General features: G+C 30.3%; 1 protein-coding gene across 1 annotated transcript in view; it reads right to left on the reverse strand.

The window, feature by feature from the left end:
* LOC143050779 (neurotrypsin-like) overlaps nucleotides 1–20,863 on the reverse strand; it is a 31,468-nt gene extending 10,605 nt beyond the window's left edge. The window contains exons 1-6 of the mRNA XM_076223896.1: nucleotides 20,759–20,863; nucleotides 17,142–17,247; nucleotides 16,414–16,552; nucleotides 15,735–15,913; nucleotides 15,172–15,304; nucleotides 491–675 (exon numbers count right to left, since the gene is read on the reverse strand). Of these exons, the coding sequence (XP_076080011.1) occupies nucleotides 491–675; nucleotides 15,172–15,304; nucleotides 15,735–15,913; nucleotides 16,414–16,552; nucleotides 17,142–17,244 (739 nt within the window). The 5' untranslated portion in view covers nucleotides 17,245–17,247; nucleotides 20,759–20,863. The remainder of the gene's footprint in view (nucleotides 1–490; nucleotides 676–15,171; nucleotides 15,305–15,734; nucleotides 15,914–16,413; nucleotides 16,553–17,141; nucleotides 17,248–20,758) is intronic.
* Between the last annotated feature and the right edge of the window lie 3,661 nt (nucleotides 20,864–24,524).

Below are 24,524 nucleotides of genomic sequence, written 5' to 3' on the forward strand. Positions count from 1 at the left end.
TCGTTGAATTAATTGAAATGATTATTCATTTCCAAAAACTTAACCGTATTGGAAGCAAGCTATAAGTAAGTTTAAGTCTTTCAGGTCAAACTTAAAACATAACTTCACAAAACATTGTTCGCATAAACTGTTGTTTATATAGTATTTTTGTTTGTTTGTTGTTGAGAAATGTTCATTTTTGATAAAATGTTTCTATGTCCAGGCGCATAAACGTATTCTATATAAAAAAAAAAAAATTGTTTCAAAATGACGATATTACGTATAAGCTTTTTTTTTGCATTTCTAGAATAACATAATGCTACATTCACGCCAATTTTCATACACGTTCCACTAAGATCAACACAAATAATGACATTAGCGGAGGCGATATCACATGTTTCATTTCTTACATTAAGGAAAGGTAAATTATATATCAGTTAGGTAAACAAACTGTTGACCCCATCGAGTAGAAAAATATCTGTTTTTCATATTTGAACATACATCGAAGTACCTTGAAAGAATTCGTGATTACCATAGCATCTCACACCAACATCTTCACCATGGCCACAATTATGTATTCCCCATCCTCTAGAACTACACATGTCTATACCAGATGTTGTTTTACTGCAGTTAACGTCATCTAACCAGATCATTCCAGTACCATGACCAGCAGTATAAAACTGTGCACGCGTACTTCTGATATTGGAACACATGGCAATTTAATAAAACAATTTGCATAAGAGTATCGACACCTTAATGTTTGTAATAACAGAATGTCTGTTAGAAAGGAATAAACGTATAATTAGACGACTGTGTGTCAAACAAACAATTTTTTTCAAGTCACCTTACCAAATTGTCCATCTTCAAGAATTAAAATTTATTGCAACGATGTGTGTAATATTTGTGTGCATGGATCTACACCATTTTAAATCTAAAGATCGGATAAATATAAGTTCAAACAAATAGTGATAAGATAGTAACTACGACATACTCAATTTCACTACCAGACACAAGTTGGTTCCTTTTTCCTTTTTCCTTTTTCGATATTCATATTTTGAAAAATATTACAAGTCCAAACTGAATTTTTTTTTCCTTCAAAATTTTTTTTCCTCAAATTTTTTTTCCTCAAAATTTTTTTTCCTCATTTTTTTTCCTCAAATTTTATTTTTCCTCAATTTTTTTTCCTCAATTTTTTTTCATCAAAATTTTTTTTCCTCAAAATTTTTTTCCTCAAAATATTTTTCCTCAAAAAGTTTTTCTTCAAATTTTTTTGTCATTTCCTTATTCGTTTTCTTTTTCCTTTTTCGATTATCATCCTTATTTGATTTCCATTTCCTTATTCGATTTTCATTTCCTTATTCAATTTTCATTTCCTTATTCGATTTCTTTTTCCTTTTTCAATATTAATTTCCTTATTTGGTTTCTATTTCCTTATTCAGTTTCTATTTCCTTATTGGATTTTCATTTCCTTATTCGATTTCCATTTCCTTATTCGATTTTCATTTCCTTATTCGGTTTCTTTTTCCTTTTTCAATATTCATTTCCTTTTTCGGTTTCTATTTCCTTATTCGGTTTCTATTTCCTAATTGGATTTTCGTTTCCTTATTTGATTTCCATTTCCTTATTCGATTATCATTTCCTTATTCGGTTTCTATTTCCTTATTGGATTTTCATTTTCATTTCCTTATTCAATTTCCATTTCCTTATTTGGTTTCTTTTTCCTTATTCGGTTTCTTTTTCCTTATTCGGTTTCTTTTTCCTTATTCAGTTTCTTTTTCTTTTTTCAATATTCAATTCCTTTTTCGGTTTCTATTTCCTTATTCGGTTTTTATTTCCTTTTTCGATTTTCATTTCCTTATAAGGTTTCCATTTCCTTTTTCGATATTCAAATTTTGAAAAAATATTACAAGTCCACACTGAATTTTTTTTTTCCTTTAAATTTTTTTTTCCTCAAATTTTTTTCCTCAAATTTGTTTTTTTCCTCAAAATTTTTTCCTCAAATTTGTTTTTTTCCTCAAAATTTTTTTTTCCTCAAAATTTTTTTTCCTCAAAATTTTTTTTCCTCAAATTTTTTTTTTCCTCAAAATATTTGTCCTCAAAAAGTTTTTCTTCAATTTTTTTTTTCATTTCCTTATTCGTTTTCTTTTTCCTTTTTCGATTATCATCCTTATTCGATTTCCACCTTATTCGATTTTCATTTCCTTATTCGATTTGTTTTCCCTATTCGGTTTCTTCTTCCTTTTTCAATATTCATTTCCTTTTTCAATATTCATTTCCTTTTTCGGTTTCTATTTCCTTATTAGGTTTCCATTTCCTTATTGGATTTTCATTTCCTTATTCGATTTCCATTTCCTTATTAAATTTTCATTTCCTTATTCGGTTTCTTTTTCCTTTTTCAATATTCATTTCCTCATTCGGTTTCTATTTCCTTATTCAGTTTCTATTTCCTTATTGGATTTTCATTTCCTTATTCGATTTCCATTTCCTTATTCGATTTTCAATTCCTTATTCGGTTTCTTTTCCCTTTTTCAATATTCATTTCCTTTTTCGGTTTCTATTTCCTTATTCGGTTTCTATTTCCTAATTGGATTTTCGTTTCCTTATTCGATTTCCATTTCCTTATTCGATTTTCATTTCCTAATTCAGTTTCTTTTTCCTTTTTCATTATTCATTTCCTTTTTCGGTTTCTAGTTCCTTATTCAGTTTCTATTTCCTTATTTGATTTTCATTTCCTTATTCAATTTCCATTTCCTTATTCAGTTTCTTTTTCCTTATTCGGTTTCTTTTTCCTTATTTGGTTTCTTTTTCCTTATTCGGTTTCTTTTTCCTTTTTCAATATTCATTTCCTTTTTCGGTTTCTGTTTCCTTATTCGGTTTCTATTTCCTTATTCGGTTTCTATTTCCTTATTTGGTTTCTATTTCATTATTGGATTTTCGTTTCCTTAATCGATTTTCATTTCCTTATACGATTTTCATTTCCTTATTCGGTTTCTTTTTCCTTTTCCAATATTCATTTCCTTTTTCGCTTTCTATTTCCTTTTTCGATTTTCATTTCCTTTTTCAGTTTCCATTTCCTTTTTCGATATTCAAATTTTGAAAAATTTTACAAGTCCAAACTGATTTTTTTTTTCTCCTTCAAAATTTGTTTTCCTCAAAAAAATTTTTCCTCAAATTTTTTTTTTCTTCAAATTTTTTTTTCCTCAAAATTTTTTTTCCTCAAATTTTTTTTTCCTCAAAATATTTTTCCTCAAAAAGTCTTTTTCGTTTCCTTATTTGTTTTCTTTTTCCTTTTTCGATTATTTATAGTATAACTAATCGCCGTATTTGTATATCAAAAATAAGACAACGCGTGACCGAACGATGCATGGATTAAACGAGTGTAATCCATAGCGGCGTTCGGTCACAAGTTGTCTTATTTATGTCGATATACTTCTTTGGGTCGATATATCCTGTATTGACCTCATACAAAGGCTATATTTGATATATTGTTAATTTCCGACCATATTTGTATCAAAATCGTCATTTGATTTTGTTGGAATTTTATAGATATCATATTGTCTCCTTAACAATACAAACTATTAGTTGTTATTTCAATTGCTTTTTTTGTTTGTTTGTCATCTTAAGTATTTGAAGATTTTTTCCGTCAAATAATCGATCACAGATATCATCTGTTTCAAAACGTTAAGATCGTTTAACAATATCCTGAAATTCAATACATGACGTCACAAAGTTTATCGGTTTTTATATTTTCTAAAAATAACCGTGCAATATGCTTTTTGCCGTACAATATGCTTTTTGCTATCCGCCGTTTTCTCTCTACCTTCGAAAATATAGTTTAACATGTGACTATCCCTAAACGAATCAAATTTGTTAAAATATACAAATTAATAATATTATTCCGTATCATGTCTTTGTGACGTCAAATACGTTGACCCGGCCTTAATAACTTTGACCCTAACATATCAGCGACGTCATAATGTTTGAACCGACGTTAATAACTTTGACCCGAACTTATCAAGTCATCTTTTGTGTGCGGGTGAAACAAAGAAAACACTTCCGAAACACGCAAATATAGCCCGATAAATCAATTATCAGATTATCTGCATATTGATATTGTAAAATATCAGCTGCTTGACATTATATGAAGGCTTGTTGATCTCGTTCGCTACGCTCACTCAACAAAAAGCTTCATATTATGTCTCGCAGCTGATATTTTACGATATCAACATGCTGATAACCTGATAATCGGTACTTATTGTATGACGTCAGAGAGTGAAATAACCACGTTTATTTCACATGTGAAATTATCGGTTTTTATTTAACTGGGAAATCAATGTAATTCATTGCAACCAATGTAATAACATTCCTTATTCGGTTTCTTTTTTCTTATTCGATTTTCATTTCCTTATTCGGTAACTTTTTACTTATTCGGTTTCTATTTCCTTATTTGGTGTCTATTTCCTTATTCAATTTGCATTTCCTTATTCGGTTTCTATTTCCTAATTCAATTTTCATTTCCTTATTCGGTAACTTTTTCCTTATTCGATTTTCATTCCTTGTTCGGTTTCTATTTCCTTATTGGGTTTTTATTTCATTGTTATAATATTAGATTTCCATTTCCTTATTGGGTTTCTATTTCTTTATTCAGTTTCTATTTCCTTATTCAATTTTCATTTCCTTATTACTCTTTATCGTTAAAAAAGGATTCACCAATTCAGACAAAAATGAGATCTTTCTAGTATACAATGAAAAACGAACTGGAAAGTCTATATGAGACATCAAAATGTTGTAACAGTGGCGGATCCAGAAGGGGGTTCCGGGGGCTGAAACCTCCCTTTTTCGGCCGATCAATGCATTTGAATAGGGACATATAGTTGGAACCCGCTCCCTTTTTAAAATGGCTGGATCTGCCCCTGTATAAGATTTGCATTTATAAGCTGTTTCGTAAGAACAAATGTCCCTACGTAACAATACATGATAGATTATGAAATGCCAGCGTATTCCCGATTTTGATATTACATGCCCCGTTTTTCACTCCTTTTACAAAAGCGACAAATGACAACCTCAGTAGCCAGGTCAATAATTTTCTATATATAGATCGGAATTCCTTCTAGTTATTTAAAAGACTCTGATTAATATCGGTTAGGGAAATTTTTTCCGGAACTTTATATAAATAAAAAAGAATAGGATATAGATAGCAATTATCGTTACTAAGTGATGAAAACATCGGGTTATTCAATGAAATATGACTTATAGTGGAGGGGGTATTAAGTTTTTCCAGCTTTGTCTGTGTGTATGTCCGTACGTCAAGAAATTAGTTTTTGTTCTTTTATCTTGAGTTTGCCTCAACAAAATGTTAAGAAACTTATGAGGCCCCTCATGGGGGGGTCCTAGTAATCACATAATCACCATTTTTTTGCCAATATAATCACATAATCATTAAATATTTGCTTATCTTTAGTAATCAAATAATCATAAACTAAAAATACAGTCCTAGGTAATCAAATAATCATGAAATACTTGGCTTAATAATCAAATAATCATTAAAAAAACGGCCAAGTAATCACATAATCAAAAACCCCATGAGGGCCCTCACTTATACACAATCCGTATTACAACAAAATACAGATCACATTAGAATTTTGGTGGCGTCATTTATACCATTCTAGGGTTATGCGCCTTAACAAATTAAAAAAAAAATACTGATTTTTGTGTTTCCGTTTTCTTTCATAAGTTTGCCCGACATCAAAATCAAGACATATACACAATACATTTGCAGTAAAGAAACAGCGTCTTTATTGCTGTTCTCTTGACAACTACTTGGCAAAATCTGTCATGGATTGCCCGAATATTTCACTTATACATTAGTATAAAACGAGACACATTTAAAGTGAAATACAGGGTAAGTTACTAGAGGTTGTATGTATATATATAATCCCTCAAAAATGAAGTTTTAGGTGGTATGTATATATGATTAACTAAGAGTGTTCCGTCCTGCCTGTCGGTTTGTCCATAGATCTGGGAAGTACTCGAACACTACATTATGTAGGTGGTCTTTTTACCGGGCACAGAAAAAAAATCCATCATACTTGTCATTTTTACCGCGCTGAAGTACGTCCATTATTCATTATTCAAAATTCAAAATTCAATAATGAATAATGAACTAGTTCACTATTCACTATTCAATGTTAAGTAATGAATGATGAAATAGTTTAGGTTTCATTATTCAAGTTGGAGCGGTGAATAGTGAAATAAAAATAGCTAAATTCCGTATTTTTAAATTCGTCATTTTAGTGTTATCAAACGATCATTCAAATTATTATAAAAAAAACCACTCTGTAAATCTTTAATTTCATTTATTTATTTAGTTTCGGAGGATATAAACTTATGGCTTTTTCTTAACTATTTTTATAAGAAATTCCATGTATGGACAACCTGCATACCAAAACATATATATATATATATCAAAATTAAAATACTCTACGTTGTCTTTTTTTATTTTCTCTGGACCTTTGCTATTCTTTATCCTCTGATTAAAGATATAACAAGTTGATTGTGCAGCAATGACCATTAGAGGGGTCACGGAGGACCTAAATGACAAAACACGCGTGAAAATTAAGGAATAGCCAATTTTGAATAATGAAATGGATATTTTGAATGTATAATGGAACGGACTGCTGCAACCCGTCAGCTCCTAATTACGATAAAAATTATACACCAATAAAAAGCTTATTGATAGAGAAATACACTGATAATAAACAATATGTGCGGCAATGACCATTAGAGGGGTTACGGAGGACCTAAATGCCAAAACACGCGTGAAAATTAGGAAATAGCCAATTTTGAATAATGAAATGGATATTTTGAATAATTGAATGGACTACTGTGACCCTTCAGCCCGTATTTACAGATAAACTTTATACCTCATTCGAAAGCGTATTAAGAGAGGAACAAAAGGTATATAATCAATATATTTCGCAACGTTCATAACAAACGACATTGTGTGTACTCGATTATGCTTTCAAACAACCGTTGCAAGTAGTAACCGTTGTAACGAACGGTTTGTGATTAAGATTTATTTCCCTTGAAATTGCACAGCCATAAACAAGCTAAAAATAAAATATTTTCATATTTTTTTTCAAATAATCGCCTGTTATACAGATACAACAGTTTAAATTGAATAAGTTGGCAATTTTTTGGGGTAGGCTTTCAAAACCATGATAGAATAAGAGCTATTTTAACATATAAAATCGGCCTTATTGAAAATGTATATTATGATAAACATAAATACAAATAAAATTGAGAATGGAAATGGGGAATGTGTCAAACAGACAACAACAATGTGAATATATCTGGTATTAAAATTCCAAATACCACTGATGAAGCTCTTATTTTTCAGCACGCAGACGACACTACTTTAACTGTGTCTGACAAAAGTTCTATTGATGAAATTTTTAAAGTTTTTGAAATGTATGAAGCCAGTTCAGGCGCCAAAATAAATAGACAAAAATCAGAGATATTGTCAATTGGCAAAGGTAGAATAGCTGATAATGAAAAAAACAAATATAATTTACAAGTTTGCGAAAACTATATTTTATTGTTAGGAGTGTATGTTGGCAAAGACAAAACTGTTTGTGATCATTTAAATTGGAGTGGCAAAGTTAGTAAAATTAAGTCCTTATTGAATATGTGGATGCAGAGGCAATTGACAATACAGGGTAGAGTGAATGTTATTTCCTCATTATTTATGTCAAGATTATGGTATTCTTTGTTTGTAACATCGATGCCAGATCAAGTTTTACGAGATATTAAAACTGCATGTGTTAGTTTTGTGTGGAATAATGGTGCACACTTAGTAAAATATAACACCATCATTGATCAAAAGTGTAATGGAGGTTTACAGTTACCTGATATTGAATCAAAGATGTATGCATTTAGATTAAAATTTTTAGCCAGGTTTTTAGACAAGAATTATAAAGTGCTATGGAAGTCTACATTTAAATATTTTATTTCAAAAATTTTAAATATGAACTTATCAGAAGAAATATTATTCATTTCTTTACCAGAAAACTTGAAGTGTATTCCTAATGTTTACAAAGAAATGTTTAAAGGTTTTGATCTCTTAAGAGATGATATTGAATTTGATCTTAGCACTGAAAATGTATATGATCAACCCTTATTTTGTAATCCAAATGTGTTGTTCGATGGAAAAACTGTTATATGGTATGATTTTATAAATGCTGGAATTGTTCAAGTAAAAGATATATGTTATGAAGTTATAGGGAGGTTTTTACCAGAAATGGCTATAGTTGAGATGATACAAAATGTAACTAATCATTGTGATATTAACAGTATTGTAAAAAGATATAATACTTTAAAAGTTGTATTGCCTAAAGAATGGACAGAAATTATTCATAAAAATATTCATAGGAGAAATGTTTCTCGCTCTGTTAATATTAATGTCATTTTCAAAGATAAATTGTCAGAGTTTTCTATGTGTTCGACAAAAGAACTGTATTTGTTACTTACTAGTAAACTATGTCAGCATCCTATTTGCTATAAAAAGTGGACAGAAGTTTTTGAGATTGAAGAGAATGATCTTTGTAAAGTATGGAAAAACGTTAATTTCTATTGGAAACCATCTATTTTAATGGATCTAGATTTCAAAATAGCACATTATTGTATTTTCACAAATTCTAAACTTATGACTATGAAACTTATAAATTACAATGTATGTGATGTATGTGAAAAGGAGGTAGAAAATATCACTCATTTATTTCTATTATGTTCTGAATTAGTAGAATTTCATCTGTTTATGCAACAGAAGTTGTCAGTTTTATTTGATAATGTTGATTCTGACAAAATTGATAATTTAGTGTATGAAGAGGTATTTATGTTTGGTTTATTTGGATCTATCAAAGGCGTAAATGTAAGTTTTGTCAATTTCATGTTATCTGTAGCGAGATATTGTATCTTCAGAAGAAGGAATTTACTTAAAAATTTAAACAGTAATGTTGATCTTATTAGACTATTTAAATACACTGTAAAACATTATATAACTTACTTGTATGAATATTTGTGTGATGCAAAATGTATGAGAAATGTTTTTGAGAAACACTTTTTAAAAAATAATATTCTGGTACAAGAAACCGAAGGTGTCATAACATTTAATTTCTAATTATTGTGCTGATTATATATATGTGATTATACTTAAAACATTGCTTTGTGATAATTTTGTGTAATATGTAATATACCTGTTGTATATATATGTTGAAGAATTGAATAAAGAAAAAAAAAAAAAAACCCGACCAAATAAAAAACAACAGCAGAGGGTCACCAACAGGTCTTCAATGTAGCGAGAAATTCCCGCACCCGGAGGCGTCCTTCAGCTGGCCCCTAAACAAATATATACTAGTGCAGTGATAATGAACGCCATACTAATTTCCAAATTGTACACAAGAAACTAAAATTAAAATAATACAAGACTAACAAAGGCCAGAGGCTCCTGACTTGGGACAGGCGCTAAAATGCGGCGGGGTTAAACATGTTTGTGAGATCTCAACCCTCCCCCTATACCTCTAACCAATGTTAAACCTTTTTTAATAGAAATGTGTAACAAGGACTGTGAAGGTCTGTTAAATTCACAATTCTAATACAACAATTGGATGTTTTAATAGCCAGTCGTTATAAACTTCTAGTTGTTGTATTACAACTGTAAAACAAGGACTGTGAAGGTCTATTAAATTAACCAATTGTGAGTTTCATCTTAAACATAGTACAACATATGCGTACTGCATACGCGAAAGCTGAAACTATGCCTTTTATTAGAAACAAATACATATTTAAGATAGATTAAGTCCGATGCCTCGTGTTAAGAGAAAGGCATGCTCTTTGTACGTTAAGAACCCTTACAACAACTCTTTGAGGGGTTCGTAGGTTACCTGATGCAAGGCAAAATTCATGTCCCTATCCAATATACCATCATCTTCCTGTGGCAGTCAAAATTTCCCTGATCATCATCCCGGATGGCCTCAATTATTACGAGACCTACCTATTGTATTTATTGTTAAATTGTTCTCGTCCTGAATATTCATGAAATATTTGCCACTGAACGTTGAGAAACCAACAATCAATCAATCAATATATTTTCAGCATTTTCAAAATAAATCGTAATACACACGTATGCGATATTTTACCAATAAAAGTGGAAGGAAAGTTTCAATTAAAAGATCGTTTATAAGATATTTAAAGAATACAATGTCAGTACAATTTAATTAATAATTATTCTAGTCTTTTTAATTCTATGATGATTAATTATTTAGTCTAGGATGCATGATTTCGTTTATTATTTGTTTTTGGCTTTGAACTAGCTGTTAATAACTGGAAAAACTCTCAGATATATACCAGGCCACGTACACTTTGTGTTTTAGCAAGGTGTATTTCTATTTGTATCTCATGATCTGAGTTAAGTCAGGCTTAAGTCTTTTTCAACTGATTTTTATAGTTCGCTCTTATGTTGTACTTTTACACCACTGTCAAAGTTACATGTTTAACGCCGCCACATTATGTATGTATATGTGCCTATCCCAAGTCAGGAAACTGTAAATTAATTCAGTGGTTCTCGTTTGTTGCTGTGTTACATATTTGTTTTTCGTTCATATTTTGTACATAAATTAGGCCGTCAGTTTTCTTGTTTGAAATTTGTTAGCACTTGACATTTCGGAGACTTTTAAAGCGGACTATGCGGGATGGGCTTTGTTCAATGTTGAAGGCCGTACGGTGATCTATTATAGTTGTTTATTTCTGTGTCATTTGGTCTCATGTGGAGAACACATGCACTTGCCTCAGACAAGTGCCTGTGGTGGAGAGTTGTCTCATTGGCAATTATGTCATATCTTCCTTTTTATATTGGTGTTTTTCATCGACGATAGAATAGGCAAATATGTCTTATTTATCAATAAATTGTCAGTTACTTTTATTTGGAATGCATTTCAAGAAAAAAGTCTCAAGTTGTTGATAAAAAAATAACATGAGAAGAGTGTCGTTTTCTCACTGAGTCAATGCAAAATCTCAGGTTTCCAATCATCTAAACAAAACCTTTTGATGAAACGACTGAAATTTATTGTTTAATATTTAATGTCTAATTTCAAAATCATGCAAGAAATAATTATACAATGAAATTAACACAAATTTGACACGTTAACGAATATAGATAAGAAACAAAAGAATAATACCAATACCAATCACAAACGCAAATCTATATTTAGAATATCAAAGTCATGTCAACTCAGTTCGTTTAAGGTCTGTTTGATTCATTCCCTTATGTACCACTAAATAATTTCATAGGGAATCATAAACAAAGTGTTCTAGAAACGTTGAAATCGTTATCAAATAAAACGTGAAGCTAGTTTTTTTGCTGATATGCATTTCAATTCTTTTGATGTTATCATGATGAATGAAATGACCTCATTCATTAAATGATTTCTCCAAAACAGCACTAACCGTTGAGTTACGTACCAACCGTACCAGATACGTAGCAAATCGGGAAACCTCTAGTAGAAGAGTACCGACGGACTTAAATATCGAAATACGCATGAACTTTGAGAAATGGCTTATTTTGAATAATTGAACGGACTGCCTTAACCCATCTGCTCATATTATACACCAAATTAAAGCCTATTAGCAGCCGATCAAAATAGCAGCCACTTCAAAATCGAAATCGAAACCGAATAAGGAAATGAAAATCGAAAAAGGAAAAAGAAAACGAATAAGGAAACGAAAAAAAGTCTTGTGAAAAAAATTTTGAGGAAAAAAAATTTTGAAAGAAAAAAATATTCAGTTTGGAATTGTAATATTTTTCTAAATTTGAATATCGAAAAAGGAAAAGTAAAATGAATAAGAAAATAGAAACCGAATAAGGAAATGAAAATCGAATAAGGAAAAAGAAACCGAATAAGGAATGATAATCGAAAATTGAAAAAGAAACCGAATAAGGAATGATAATCGAAAATTAAAAAAGAAAACGAATAAGGAAACGAAAAAAAATTTTGAGGAAAAAAATTTTGAGGAAAAAATTTTGAGGAAAAAAAAATTTGAGGAAAAAAAAATTTGAGGAAAAAAAATTTTGAAGGAAAAAAAAATTCAGTTTGGACTTGTAATATTTTTCAAAATTTGAATATCGAAAAAGGAAATGGAAACATAAGGAAATGAAAATCGAAAAAGGAAATGGAAACGGAATAAGGAAATAGAAACTGAAAAAGGAAATGAATATTGAAAAAGGAAAAAGAAACTGAATAAGGAAAAAGGAACCGAATAAGGAAAAAGAAACCGAATAAGGAAATGGAAATTGAATAAGGAAATGAAAATCCAATAAGGAAATAGAAACCGAATAAGGAACTAGAAACCGAAAAAGGAAATGAATATTGAAAAAGGAAAAAGAAACCAAATTAGGAAATGAAAATCGAATAAGGAAATGGAGATCGAATAAGGAAACGAAAATCCAATTAGGAAATAGAAGCTGAATAAGGAAAAAAAACCGAAAAAGGAAATGAATATTGAAAAAGGAAAAAGAAACCGAATAAGGAAATGAAAATCGAATAAAGGAAATGGAATCGAATAAGGAAATGAAAATCCAATAAGGAAATGGAAACTGAATAAGGAAATAGAAACCGAATAAGGAAATGAATATTGAAAAAGGAAAAAGAAACCAAATAAGGAAATGAAAATTGAATAAGGAAATGAAAATCAAATAAGGAAATGAAAATCCAATAAGGAAATAGAAACCGAATAAGGAACTAGAAACCGAAAAGGAAATGAATATTGAAAAAGGAAAAAGAAACCAAATTAGGAAATAAAAATCAATGAAATGGAAATCGAATAAGGAAACGAAAATCCAATTAGGAAATAGAAACTGAATAAGGAAATAGAAACCGAAAAAGGAAATGAATATTGAAAAAGGAAAAAGAAACCGAATAAGGAAATGAAAATCAAATAAGGAAATGGATATCCAATAAGGAAATGAAAATCCAATAAGGAAATAGAAACTGAATAAGAAAATAGAAACCAAATAAGGAAATAGAAACAGAAAAAGGAAATAGAAAAAGAAAAAGGAAATGAATATTGAAAAAGGAAAAAGAAACCGAATAAGGAAATGAAAATCAAATAAGGAAATGGAAATCGAATAAGGAAATGAAAATCCAATAAGGAAATAGAAACTGAATAAGAAAATAGAAACCAAATAAGGAAATGAATATTGAAAAAGGAAAAAGATACCGAATAAGGAAATGAAAATCGAATAAGGAAATGAAAATCAAATAAGGAAATAGAAACCGAATAAGGAAATAGAAACAGAAAAAGGAAATGAATATTGAAAAAGGAAATGAATATTGAAAAAGGAAAAAGAAACCGAATAAGGAAATGAAAATCGAATAAGGAAATGGAAATCGAATAAGGAAATGAAAATCGAATAAGGAAATAGAAACTGAATAAGGAAATAGAAACCGAATAAGGAAATGAATATTGAAAAAGGAAAAAGATACCGAATAAGGAAATGAAAATCGAATAAGGAAATGAAAATCGAAAAAGGAAATGAAAATCAAATAAGGAAATAGAAACTGAATAAGGAAATAGAAACCGAAAAAGGAAATGAATATTGAAAAAGGAAGAAGAAACCGAATAAGGAAAAGAAAATCGAATAAGGAAATGAAAATCGAATAAGGAAATGGTAATCGAATAAGGAAATGGAAATCGAATAAGGATGATAATCGAAAAAGGAAAAAGAAAACGAATAAGGAAATGAAAAAAAAATTTGAAGAAAAACTTTTTGAGGAAAAATATTTTGAGGAAAAAAAAAATTTGAGGAAAAAAAATTTGAGGAAAAAAATTGAGGAAAAAAAAATTTGAGGAAAAAAAATTTTGAGGTAAAAAAACTTTTGAGGAAAAACAAAATTTGAGAAAACAAAATTTTGAGGAAAAAAAATTTTGAGTAAAAAAAAATTTGAAGGAAAAAAAAATTCAGTTTGGACGTACCGAAAAAGGAAATGGAAACCGAATAAGGAAATGAAAATCGAAAAAGGATATAGAAACCGAATAAGGAAATAGAAACCTAAAAAGGAAATGAATATTGAAAAAGGAAAAAGAAACCGAATAAGGAAAAAGAAACCGAATAAGGAAAAAGAAACCGAATAAGGAAAAAGAAACCGAATAAGGAAATGGAAATTGAATAAGGAAATGAAAATCCAATAAGGAAATAGAAACCGAATAAGGAACTAGAAACCGAAAAAGGATATGAATATTGAAAAAGGAAAAAGAAACCGAAATTAGGAAATGAAAATCGAATAAGGAAACGAAAATCCAATTAGGAAATAGAAACCGAATAAGGAAATGAAAATTGAATAAGGAAATGGAAATCGAATAAGGAAATGAAAATCCAATAAGGAAATAGAAACCGAATAAGGAAATAGAAACCGAAAAAGGAAATGAATATTGAAAAAGGAAGAAGAAACCGAATAAGGAAAAGAAAATCGAATAAGGAAATGAAAATCGAATAAGGAAAAGGATGATAATCGAAAAAGGAAAAAGAAAACGAATAAGGAAATGACAAAAAAATTTGAAGAAAAACTTTTTGAGGAAAAATATTTTGAGGAAAAAAAAAAATTTGAGGAAAAAAAATTTTGAGGAAAAAAAAAGTGAGGAAAAAAAAAATTGAGGAAAAAAAATTTTGAGGAAAAAAAAATTTGAGGAAAAAAAATTTTGAGGAAAAAAAAATTTTTAGGAAACAAAATTTTGAAGGAAAAAAAAAATTCAGTTTGGACTTGTAATATTTTTCAAAATTTGAATATCGAAAAAGGAAAAAGGAAAAAGGAACCAACTTGTGTCTGGTAATTTCACTACAAAAATATAACGATTGTTCATATGTAAACGCATGTCTTTGAAGGCGTCAGGAATCCAATATGTATGATGATTTTGCAACAAAAATAAAACATTAGATTCATTACTTTACAATGAAACAATCAAACATCACTTATACATTTAAAACGCAAAATGTGTTTCAAAAAAGGTATTCAATCATCTATATACAAGAAACCAAACAAATAAGATGTAAACAAGGTTATGTCGAAAAAACAATTAATACGTCCATTTTAATTCATGGATTAGAAAGACACATATATGCATTTGCATTATACGACTTACCTCAGTTTCATTTGCCTGCATGCCACAATAGCGTTGTTCTTAGTGAAGCCATCATCACAAATTGATCCCCATGAACTGCTGTGGTATATTTCCAATCTACCATAATTTGTTCCACCAATTAGTCTAAGATCACCTGAAAATCAAATGATAAACCAGTTGTTATGAAACATGTGTCACCACTCCTGGTTTGAATTTTAACTCCTTTATTATAAGTTGTCTTTATCTTCATCAGGTTCAAAGTTTCTGAATATTTTTGCATTTTTCAAGCTTTGCATTTCAGGTCTGTCTATCCTTGCTATAACAAATCTGGTTGCTAACAATGGTATTCTAATATGGGCATTGGTTGGTATCCTTTCTTAATTGTTTAGTGAGTCAAATGGTTCCTTGAAATAATAAGTAACTACCTCCACCAGTGCGTGAGCATATGTTTAAAATAAACTGAATAAGATAGCAAAATAAATATGAGTGTGAGCTTTAAGATTTGATAAGAGCCTTAGCACATAATCGATTAATTTCGTCTATTCAGTATAAGTTGGTCTGCATAAACGGCTAGGTATGTTTACCTTCAAATGCGTCAAAACACCACACTCCTACATCTTCAGTATGACCACAGTTGTGTTTAGCCCAACCTTTATTACCACAACTACTAATTGCTGTTTCAGTTCCTTGGCATGTTAAGTCATCTAACCAAATTTGTCCCATCCCGTCACCAGATGTATAGAACTGTACATTTGTCCAGGAACTATAAAGAATATACAATTGTAAATCACATATAGTTTTTTACTGTATGCAGAGAGATGCAAGTTGAATGGAATATTAATTTAAAAAAGACAATTTTGTCAGTTCTTCTGTTGGAAACGTGCTGCTTTTAATGATATCATAAAAAGGGTCATTGCTGAGTTATATGTTTGGATTTTGTATCATTATTGACAAATTCAAGTTAATTTTACATAAATATTGGAAAACAGATTCCCCACATGACGCAGTAATAAACTATGTAAATCGATGAATGAGAAACGGGTTCTAAATAATCGTTACAAAAAGACCGAAATCTGCAATACGCGTGTCATCATAAGAAGTCAGAACTCGGAAGGTTATGCACTATAATGAACAGCACAAAATGTCAGTTTCCATATTATACTGTTATAAAATTTGAAGATACCTACATAATAAAGGGGCTCAGCTTCTTAATGAATTGCTTCCATTAAATCGATTATTTCCAACAAAATAGTATAACAATACCTTGAGCCTAGCTGTCTGCACACAACCCTTGCATCGTTGTAACCAAATCCATCATCGCATACGGTTCCCCATATACCATTGTGAAATATTTCAAGTCTTCCCTGAAGCTGACACGCACCGCCAACCAAACGTATTTCCCCTACATATATACATTACCAATTCGCACTTAAAGCATGCCCATATTATACACGAGTACTACAATTTTGTACTTAAAACTTGTTTTGTATTTTTAACTTAGTCAATCAAAACACAATTATCGGTATGTAAATATATATATAATGTGTTGATCTCAATACATAATTTCATGTTTCTAAAATATAGACATAGACGGTTTGACAGTACTGACAATACTATATATGCTTCTGCGGTCATAGTCAGAATGCGTCGTATTTTCTGATATGAAGTCACCAAATGTAAATTATTCTCTGATATTATACTTGTCTTCCTTTGATGTATTTTTTAAAATCTTTATATGATAACTTCTTCAACTAAAACAATATTTCAAAGTGGTATATATTTAACCTTTGCTCATTCCTTAAAACTCTCACGCGAAAGTTTGCGACCGTAATTAATTCATGTTAATTGGTTACAATTTGTACCACAAACACCAATCAAATGTTTCACGTTGTTTAGCTTACAATCCTGATAAAGACACAAGTCATATAGTTTTATTCTTTTTAAATCGTTGATACTAGCCAGGCATTTTTAACCATTTGTAAAAGACAAACCTTCAACATAGGTTCTGGTATCACTAAGCAGAAAAGACGAAAACAAACAACATATGTGTATCTGTGTGACTATCGGCAAATTATAAACTCTGTACAGATCCATTTCCTGCAGAAAATTGTATTTAAATTATATTACTTGAAATGATAATTTCAACAGATTGTTTTTCATTTTTTAGAAAAGTAGAAACCACTTAAGATATTAGAAAATACAACATGCCGTATCATCACAACAGATACTGGAGCTCGTTTGGTAACCCATGGTTATTAATGGGATTCGTTTTTTACCTTTGGTTTAGCAAATATGTTGATAGTGATTGTCTTTTTTCTGTGACTTTTATCTTTTCCCATGTGTTATCATTACATTAAATTGCTAACCACAGTAGTCATCGATTTATGTTGACGGACGAGGTATCCTTGTTATATTAACATATTCACCATGTTGTTCCAGAGGAAAATAATGTGTTATAAAATTACATGTCTTAAAAGAGGGACGAAAGATACCAGAGGGACAGTCAAAGTTATAAATCGAAAGTAAACTTACAACACCATGGCTAAGAATGAAAAGGACAAACAGACATACAAGAGTACACATGACAAAACATATAAAACTAATGAATAAGCAACACGAACCCCACAAAAAACTGGGGTTTATCTTAGATGTTCCGGAAGGGTATGCAGATCCTGCTCCACACGTGGCACCCGTCTAGTTGCTCATATTATAACAAATCAGGTAAATAGTCTAATTCGGTACGTCACATTCATGAAAGGGAAAGGGTATTGTAGTTACGACGTGAGGAGCATATCCGATAGCATCTGTGAAACGGTTATTCCATAACGGTCAACCAACTGTGATGGCGTCCGTAAAATTTACGAAGGGATGATTTCAACCAAGATCTTCCTTGTGAGCAGCAACCCTCTATCAAGAAAATCATGATAGGAAATACAAGCACGGGAATATCGTATCAATTGGGAGATATAAACCCCGTATGCAGGTGCTGCTGGAATGTTGAAACTGAGAAATGGAAGGTTCACAATTGGAAAGCTGAAATCATCTCTTTTGTGTAAAGTTTTGTTTTCAACCGATTCTCATTGTCAACTTCTATATGTTAGTCAAGAAATGAGGCCGACTTAACTGTATCTGTTGTATCTTTTATCTCTAGTTCGATTGGATAGATTGAAAAGATTTGCTCCAAGTGATTGCAAAACAAATACAACGGAGAAAATCACATTGCCTTTAAAAAAACTGACAACTAATCTCCAATAGCTGCAAACCATATATGTTTAAGGAAACTAAAGACCGGACAAAAATAGTGTTGAAATAAGTTGACAAAAGTAAGACCTTTATCTAGTCAGACATCAATAAATGTAGGATTATTTAACAGATCACAGTTTAAACGTTTAATGCAAAGATATCGTACATGTTTCCTACATTTATAAAACTTACGTATCAAATCTAACATTTCTTAAAACGACCAGATCTATATTGTCTGATCGATTTTTTGTCAATATAAACGTGTATATTTACATATTGATAACGACTTCAGTGTGTTTTGAGTGGCTAAAAATACCACTGTAACCTAATAAATTATAAATGCATTTTTTTCAACCACTCAGGGACTAAACTTAACGCTCGCCCGGGCGCCCGAGGCGACCAGATTTTCGGCTGGGCGAATATATTTAGTCATCATGGTCGCCCAGCTGGCGACTGTAAAAAAAATGAAGTAAATCCCATTTGTACCCTTTCCCCCGAAATATTAACAAAGACTGTTCCCAAAAGGAAACCTGTTTGTCTTATCAAAGCGATATAGAAATATAGAGTATTTCCGAAAACCAGTAGGTTATTTCTAATAACTGAACCCAGTCGAATAGCTATGTTTTCAATCCGGAGTCACGATGTTGCATATATATACCTTCTTCTTTCCGCATGTTTTCTTAGTTCTGCTAAATTTTCTACGATAATTTCATTATTGAACAGTGTTTTCTATTTTACTGTTCAATAAGCATCGTGAAAGGGATGTTTTCTTATTGTCCTGCGATTCATTACAAGCCTGTGTTAGACGGTAACTTGTCCCTGAATCGCTTTTTACAAAAATATTTAATAAAAAACGAAATTTAAAATCTCGTAAATAAAAATCCCAATATCTAGTTTGATATCCAATCTTCATTAAAAACTTATTGAAAAATATATTTTGATCAACACTATTAGAGGATGGCTTGGATTGAGATAATATTTAATGTTCAAAGAAAAAGCCATATTGTCTAAAGGTCAACAGGAAGTTGAAAATTTGAAGGAAGATAATTTTGTTAGGAAACAACCTAAAATAAATATTGTCAAATCTTATGATGCATTTCTGGTGGCAATAATTCAAATATTATAATGGTTACCATAGAAAACATTTTCAAGACTACAAGTAGGATTTCACAATAAGGCTTCATTAGAAAAACTGTTTTGTTTCATACCATGAACAAACATTTAAAGAAGAATCAAAGAAGTTTGTATTTGAACATATATGAAGACTATTTCCTGTTTTACTTCTTGTATGAATGATCCTCCTTACGTGGGAGCACTTAACAAATGTACAAGTTTGTTAACATAAACATCAAAATGATTTGCTTTGCTTCATGGTATGATAATTTGATAAAAAAAAAATCTGACTGGAACCAACATCAAGAACATATTAATTTCTGAATAAGGTTTAAATACATCTAATGTTCTCCAGCTGAGCCTATAGCTAGCAATATTCAAGGTAACTTATACAAAGTATCCTTACAATCCCGGTTATTACGCTAAAGTGCCCTTTCAGAAAACTAGCACCCTTCTGCCCTGAGATTTAAGCTGGAACACTGTTAGTAAGTATATACTAAGTAATTTTCAGTTTTGTTTTATTTTAGTATAAAGATTAGTGGGCTCCTAAAATTTTAAGCGGGCCCCTGAAAAAAATATCTTAGGGGCCCAGCTGGCCCCTAGAGAAAAACAGTTAAGTTTAGTCCCTGACCACCTTGACATTTATCTAAATCAATACATAATAACATATCTAGACGAACCATATATCAGATATGTGTGAACTACTTTCTATAGCATTTTGATGTACATACAAAAATGAAAATTTCAATAAAATATACTTGCAATTCTATATTTTTATGCGGTATTACTATGTCTTAAATTAATTAACACTTTAACTCTAACGACGGTATGTATATGTATGATGTATGATTGGTAGTAAACATATGGTCTACTTTCTAATTACACAGATGATTACCAATGTATGTACTATTTACATTTGAATCACCATAACATTTAGCTCCGTTAATGTGTATTGGTCTAAACTATGTTGATGAATTGCGATCGGCATTGTCTTATACGAACTACATGCTTAAACTAAAAGTAATATCATTTGGTTGAAGAGAACAAATATAATTAGTACAACGAAAGAGGGGCGAAAGATGCCAGAAGAACAGTCAAATTATACTCATTGCAGGATAAATTAGTCAGTCAAGATGTAAGTACTAGTGTAAAAACATCAAATTGACCAAAGCGTCAAAATTAAATTACAATGCTCATAATCTGTTACTTATTCTATTACCAATCTGATCTATAAACATTTATATGAACTTACATTTTAAAACGCATCCGGAATACAAAATGATTTATAACTGTATATAAACTTCCCTGTTGAGATATAAAAACGAAGACAAACACCAATCAGAGTTTAAACCTAGATAGGCTGTTAAATGAAGAGTGTTGAATATATGTAGAGAAGTGCTGCAAAGTCCAACATATATATGTGTCTTTTAACATTGACATCTGTAATACTATATTTCATAGTCAAATATATTTATGAATTTTCTTTTTTATTTGAAGGATTAGGTTGCACTGATAAACGAAATTTTAAAATGTGAATCAGTGATGTAGCTAGGTTGATGTGTTTTATCATTTGATTTTTAAATTTTGATTAGGGAATTTTTTTAGGGACTGTTTTGAATTTTCCTCGGAGTTCAGTATTTTTTGGGATTTTACTTTTTGCAAGGATGAACTAATCTTTTTCAGTTTAAGCAGTATAAACTGATATTCATACTTAAACATATATAATCTATATATGTTCAAAAGTAACGTGTATGTATGTGTATTAAACTGTCATTGAAAATGCATAGCCCTTTTCAACTGAAAAATAATACTTGAATTATTATAGGCGTATAATTATTTAAGAAAACACGCAGCAATGTATGCTTTAATAAAACAATTATCAATACTATATCTGTTTCTGTGTCTTCGATTAGTCTAGTGTGATGGTGATATGCATTTGTCATAGGTCCAAATAGTGAACAAGCATTAAATCAAAACAACGGACAACTGGTTTCTTTGGTCTACACCTGTATAAAGGTCAACACACTAGCTTTAAACAATCTTCTGTGTTTGTAGTATAATTGAATGTATCTTTTCAAAAAGAGACGTCAAGGTCATGAAAGTTAAACTTCCAGAGTGGTCCATCTATTACATGATAGTAGCCCCAGCTGAGACTCTTCCATAATGGAACTTTTGAACTATAACTAAATTCGAAACAGTTTTAATATTTTTAAACGTAGTGAAAATAAGTATATAAACAAGTTATATACCAGCAAAATAACTATATTTACAACTAACATGATTTTGTATTCATATCAAATATCGATAATAAGTAAATTTAAAGCCAAATTCCTTTGAAACTCGCGGTAGGAAGTGATGTTGGATAACGTAACACGCACATTGTAGAATACATCTGTCCCATTTAGACATGAAGAATTGTCCTGTAAAACTAATTTGACACTATTTCATAGCATCAATGTTCTATCAAATATGTCAAGTTTTAGTAAAAATAAAAATCTGGTATATTTTATGAAGTACTCTCTTGCCACTACAAGGCTAAGTACGCGCTATTTCTATATTACTAATATATAAATTGTTAGATCAGTCGGCGAATCAAAATAAAATAGGGGTCAACGATCTGATGTTTTTTTTTTTTTGTTTTTTTTTTCGCAACAAATATAGGTAAACTATGTTTCTTGAAATCAATAAATAAATTTTCAGACGACTTTTATCGAATTCAAAAATAAAATTGTTAACATTTCCGTTATCTAAAATGTTTACAGTAGATGTTTCAGTGTACATTTAAATGTATACACATGCATTATTTCCGTGTGTACGCATATTTGCACAGTGCATGTGTAACAGGTATATTAGTAGATATATAACTGGTTGCGTGTTAACGTTTGGAATTAATGAAAAAAATAATCTTCTCAACATCATTCACGGAATGTTTATTGTTTATTTACAAATCGGGATCGAAGTATTCTAGGTTTATGGTTTTCTATGATGTGTTATGCGTACTGTTGTTTTTCGTGATTTTTTTTTTTTACATCCTTGTTGTTGTCAGTTTATTTTCGATATATGCGTTTGAATGTACCTCTGATAGCTGTAGGCTTTGTTTTACAAGAATTTTCACTGTTAGTCACAACATAGATAGACAGGCCATGTGTATTCAAGTCTGTTTTCACATATCACAGAAACCAAATGATGATCTCTTTTATTCGGCCCTTCCCTTTCAAGGCTTATTCGTATCAGAATATAACATAGTTATTCAACTATACGGATAGTGGAAGACGTCTACCGAGAGATCTTAAAGGTGTAAATAGTGTGCAAAAAGGACGCGATCTGATGTTACATTTCTATCCAAGGTCATTGTTATATTTCGGGCAGTCATACGAAACAAACATTACCATAGTTCTATTGTAAACAAAACAAATCCCATATGACCTTATTTCAGTACCAAATTAAATCATGTGTTTAAGAAGTGAAAGTATCAAGTTGTGTTTTAAATTTCTAACGATAAATTTGTAAAATGATATATTTTATGTATTGTATTATAATTGGAAAGACAGCACAATTACTAGAATACAATGTTGAAGTAGTAGAATTGCTGTTCGTTGTGAATCAGTTAACAATATTTCAATAAATCTGCTAAATATTTGAACAGGAATGTTGTTTTAGCATTAACTCTAAGATCTGTTTTGCGCCAATGACAGAACTTTTTTTTTAACTATTTCGGCATGTTTGGATAAACAAAATACAGTTTTGTTATATTCTTTAGACAATGACGTTATATGTTATTGTTAAGTTAGAACCAAACCCCTTGCTCAATTTTAGTTTCATACAAAATATTGACAAACTATTTACTTCTGCCCTTTGATAATAATATAAAATTTTCAAAAACAACACACCTTATCGGATTTGCATTAAATACAAGTTCTAATAATTTCACCAGTAATATGCGTGACAGACAATGTTATGTCTAAATAAACGTAAATGAGTATATTTTTACGACATTGGTTACTTGACATTCTCGTTCATTTGTATGTGTTGAATTCGTCTATTAAAATACAGAAGTGTATTTCCATATACAGAAAACTAATAACAATGATTACAATGAAGTCAGCTATCAACATGTCATATTTCATTTTTTTTTTAAATTCTTGTATAATGTCATAAACTGGGTTGTAGCATAGTCATTTTAATTGATTTAAGTCGGTCTGTCATTAGAACTTTCAATGCATTCCTAAGTGTTTGGTCCAATAGTGTCCCCTCATTTATCAAGGCATTAATTGATACTGCAATAATAATAAAGAAAATATCAGTCATTTTATGGTTCATCAAGGGAAGATCATTGTAATGTTTTTCAGCCGTACATGCTGTTATTCGTGAGTAATTTTGAAGTTACCGTTAGTTCCATAACAGTTATTGTAAACTAGCTGGTTCCAATTTATGGAATCATAAAACAATGGAATAACATGTAAAATGAAAGACTTATAGCAAAGTAGGGTTAGTACGACATTGTAATACATGTAAAGAAAATATGTGTTTTACTAACTTATTGTTGTGGTTTTACCAAGTCTATAGTCCTGGTCTGTTCCATTGGCAAGTATACCGTGTGTTAATACATATGTTAATATTATGAATATGGTAAGCATACTGTAAATTGAGCAGTATTTGCGCTTTGTCCACTATTAGAACAGTTGTACATTTCAAATTTCAAGTCATCTATCGATAGGTTCGTAGTGACGTACACATAAGTATTGCTAATATTCTATACCGTATGAAAATATTTCATAATTCATCACTACGAGTACTTTTTCATTTTCTAAAACACAATTTATCTATATGTGTGTGAAAGTTCTTTATTAAAAAAAATGAAAGAAAGCTTCTAAAAAATATTTTTAACAAGATGAAATGAGTCTGGCAGAAACAAAATGAAACACCCACCTTTGCTCATTATTCACTGTCATAAATAAATTACATATGATAAAAATACATATTTTTCAAATCTGTATTTCACATCTTAAATTTTAAGG

The sequence above is a fragment of the Mytilus galloprovincialis genome, chromosome 11 (assembly GCF_965363235.1).
Source record: "Mytilus galloprovincialis chromosome 11, xbMytGall1.hap1.1, whole genome shotgun sequence".
NCBI classification, from domain to species: Eukaryota; Metazoa; Mollusca; class Bivalvia; order Mytilida; family Mytilidae; genus Mytilus; species Mytilus galloprovincialis.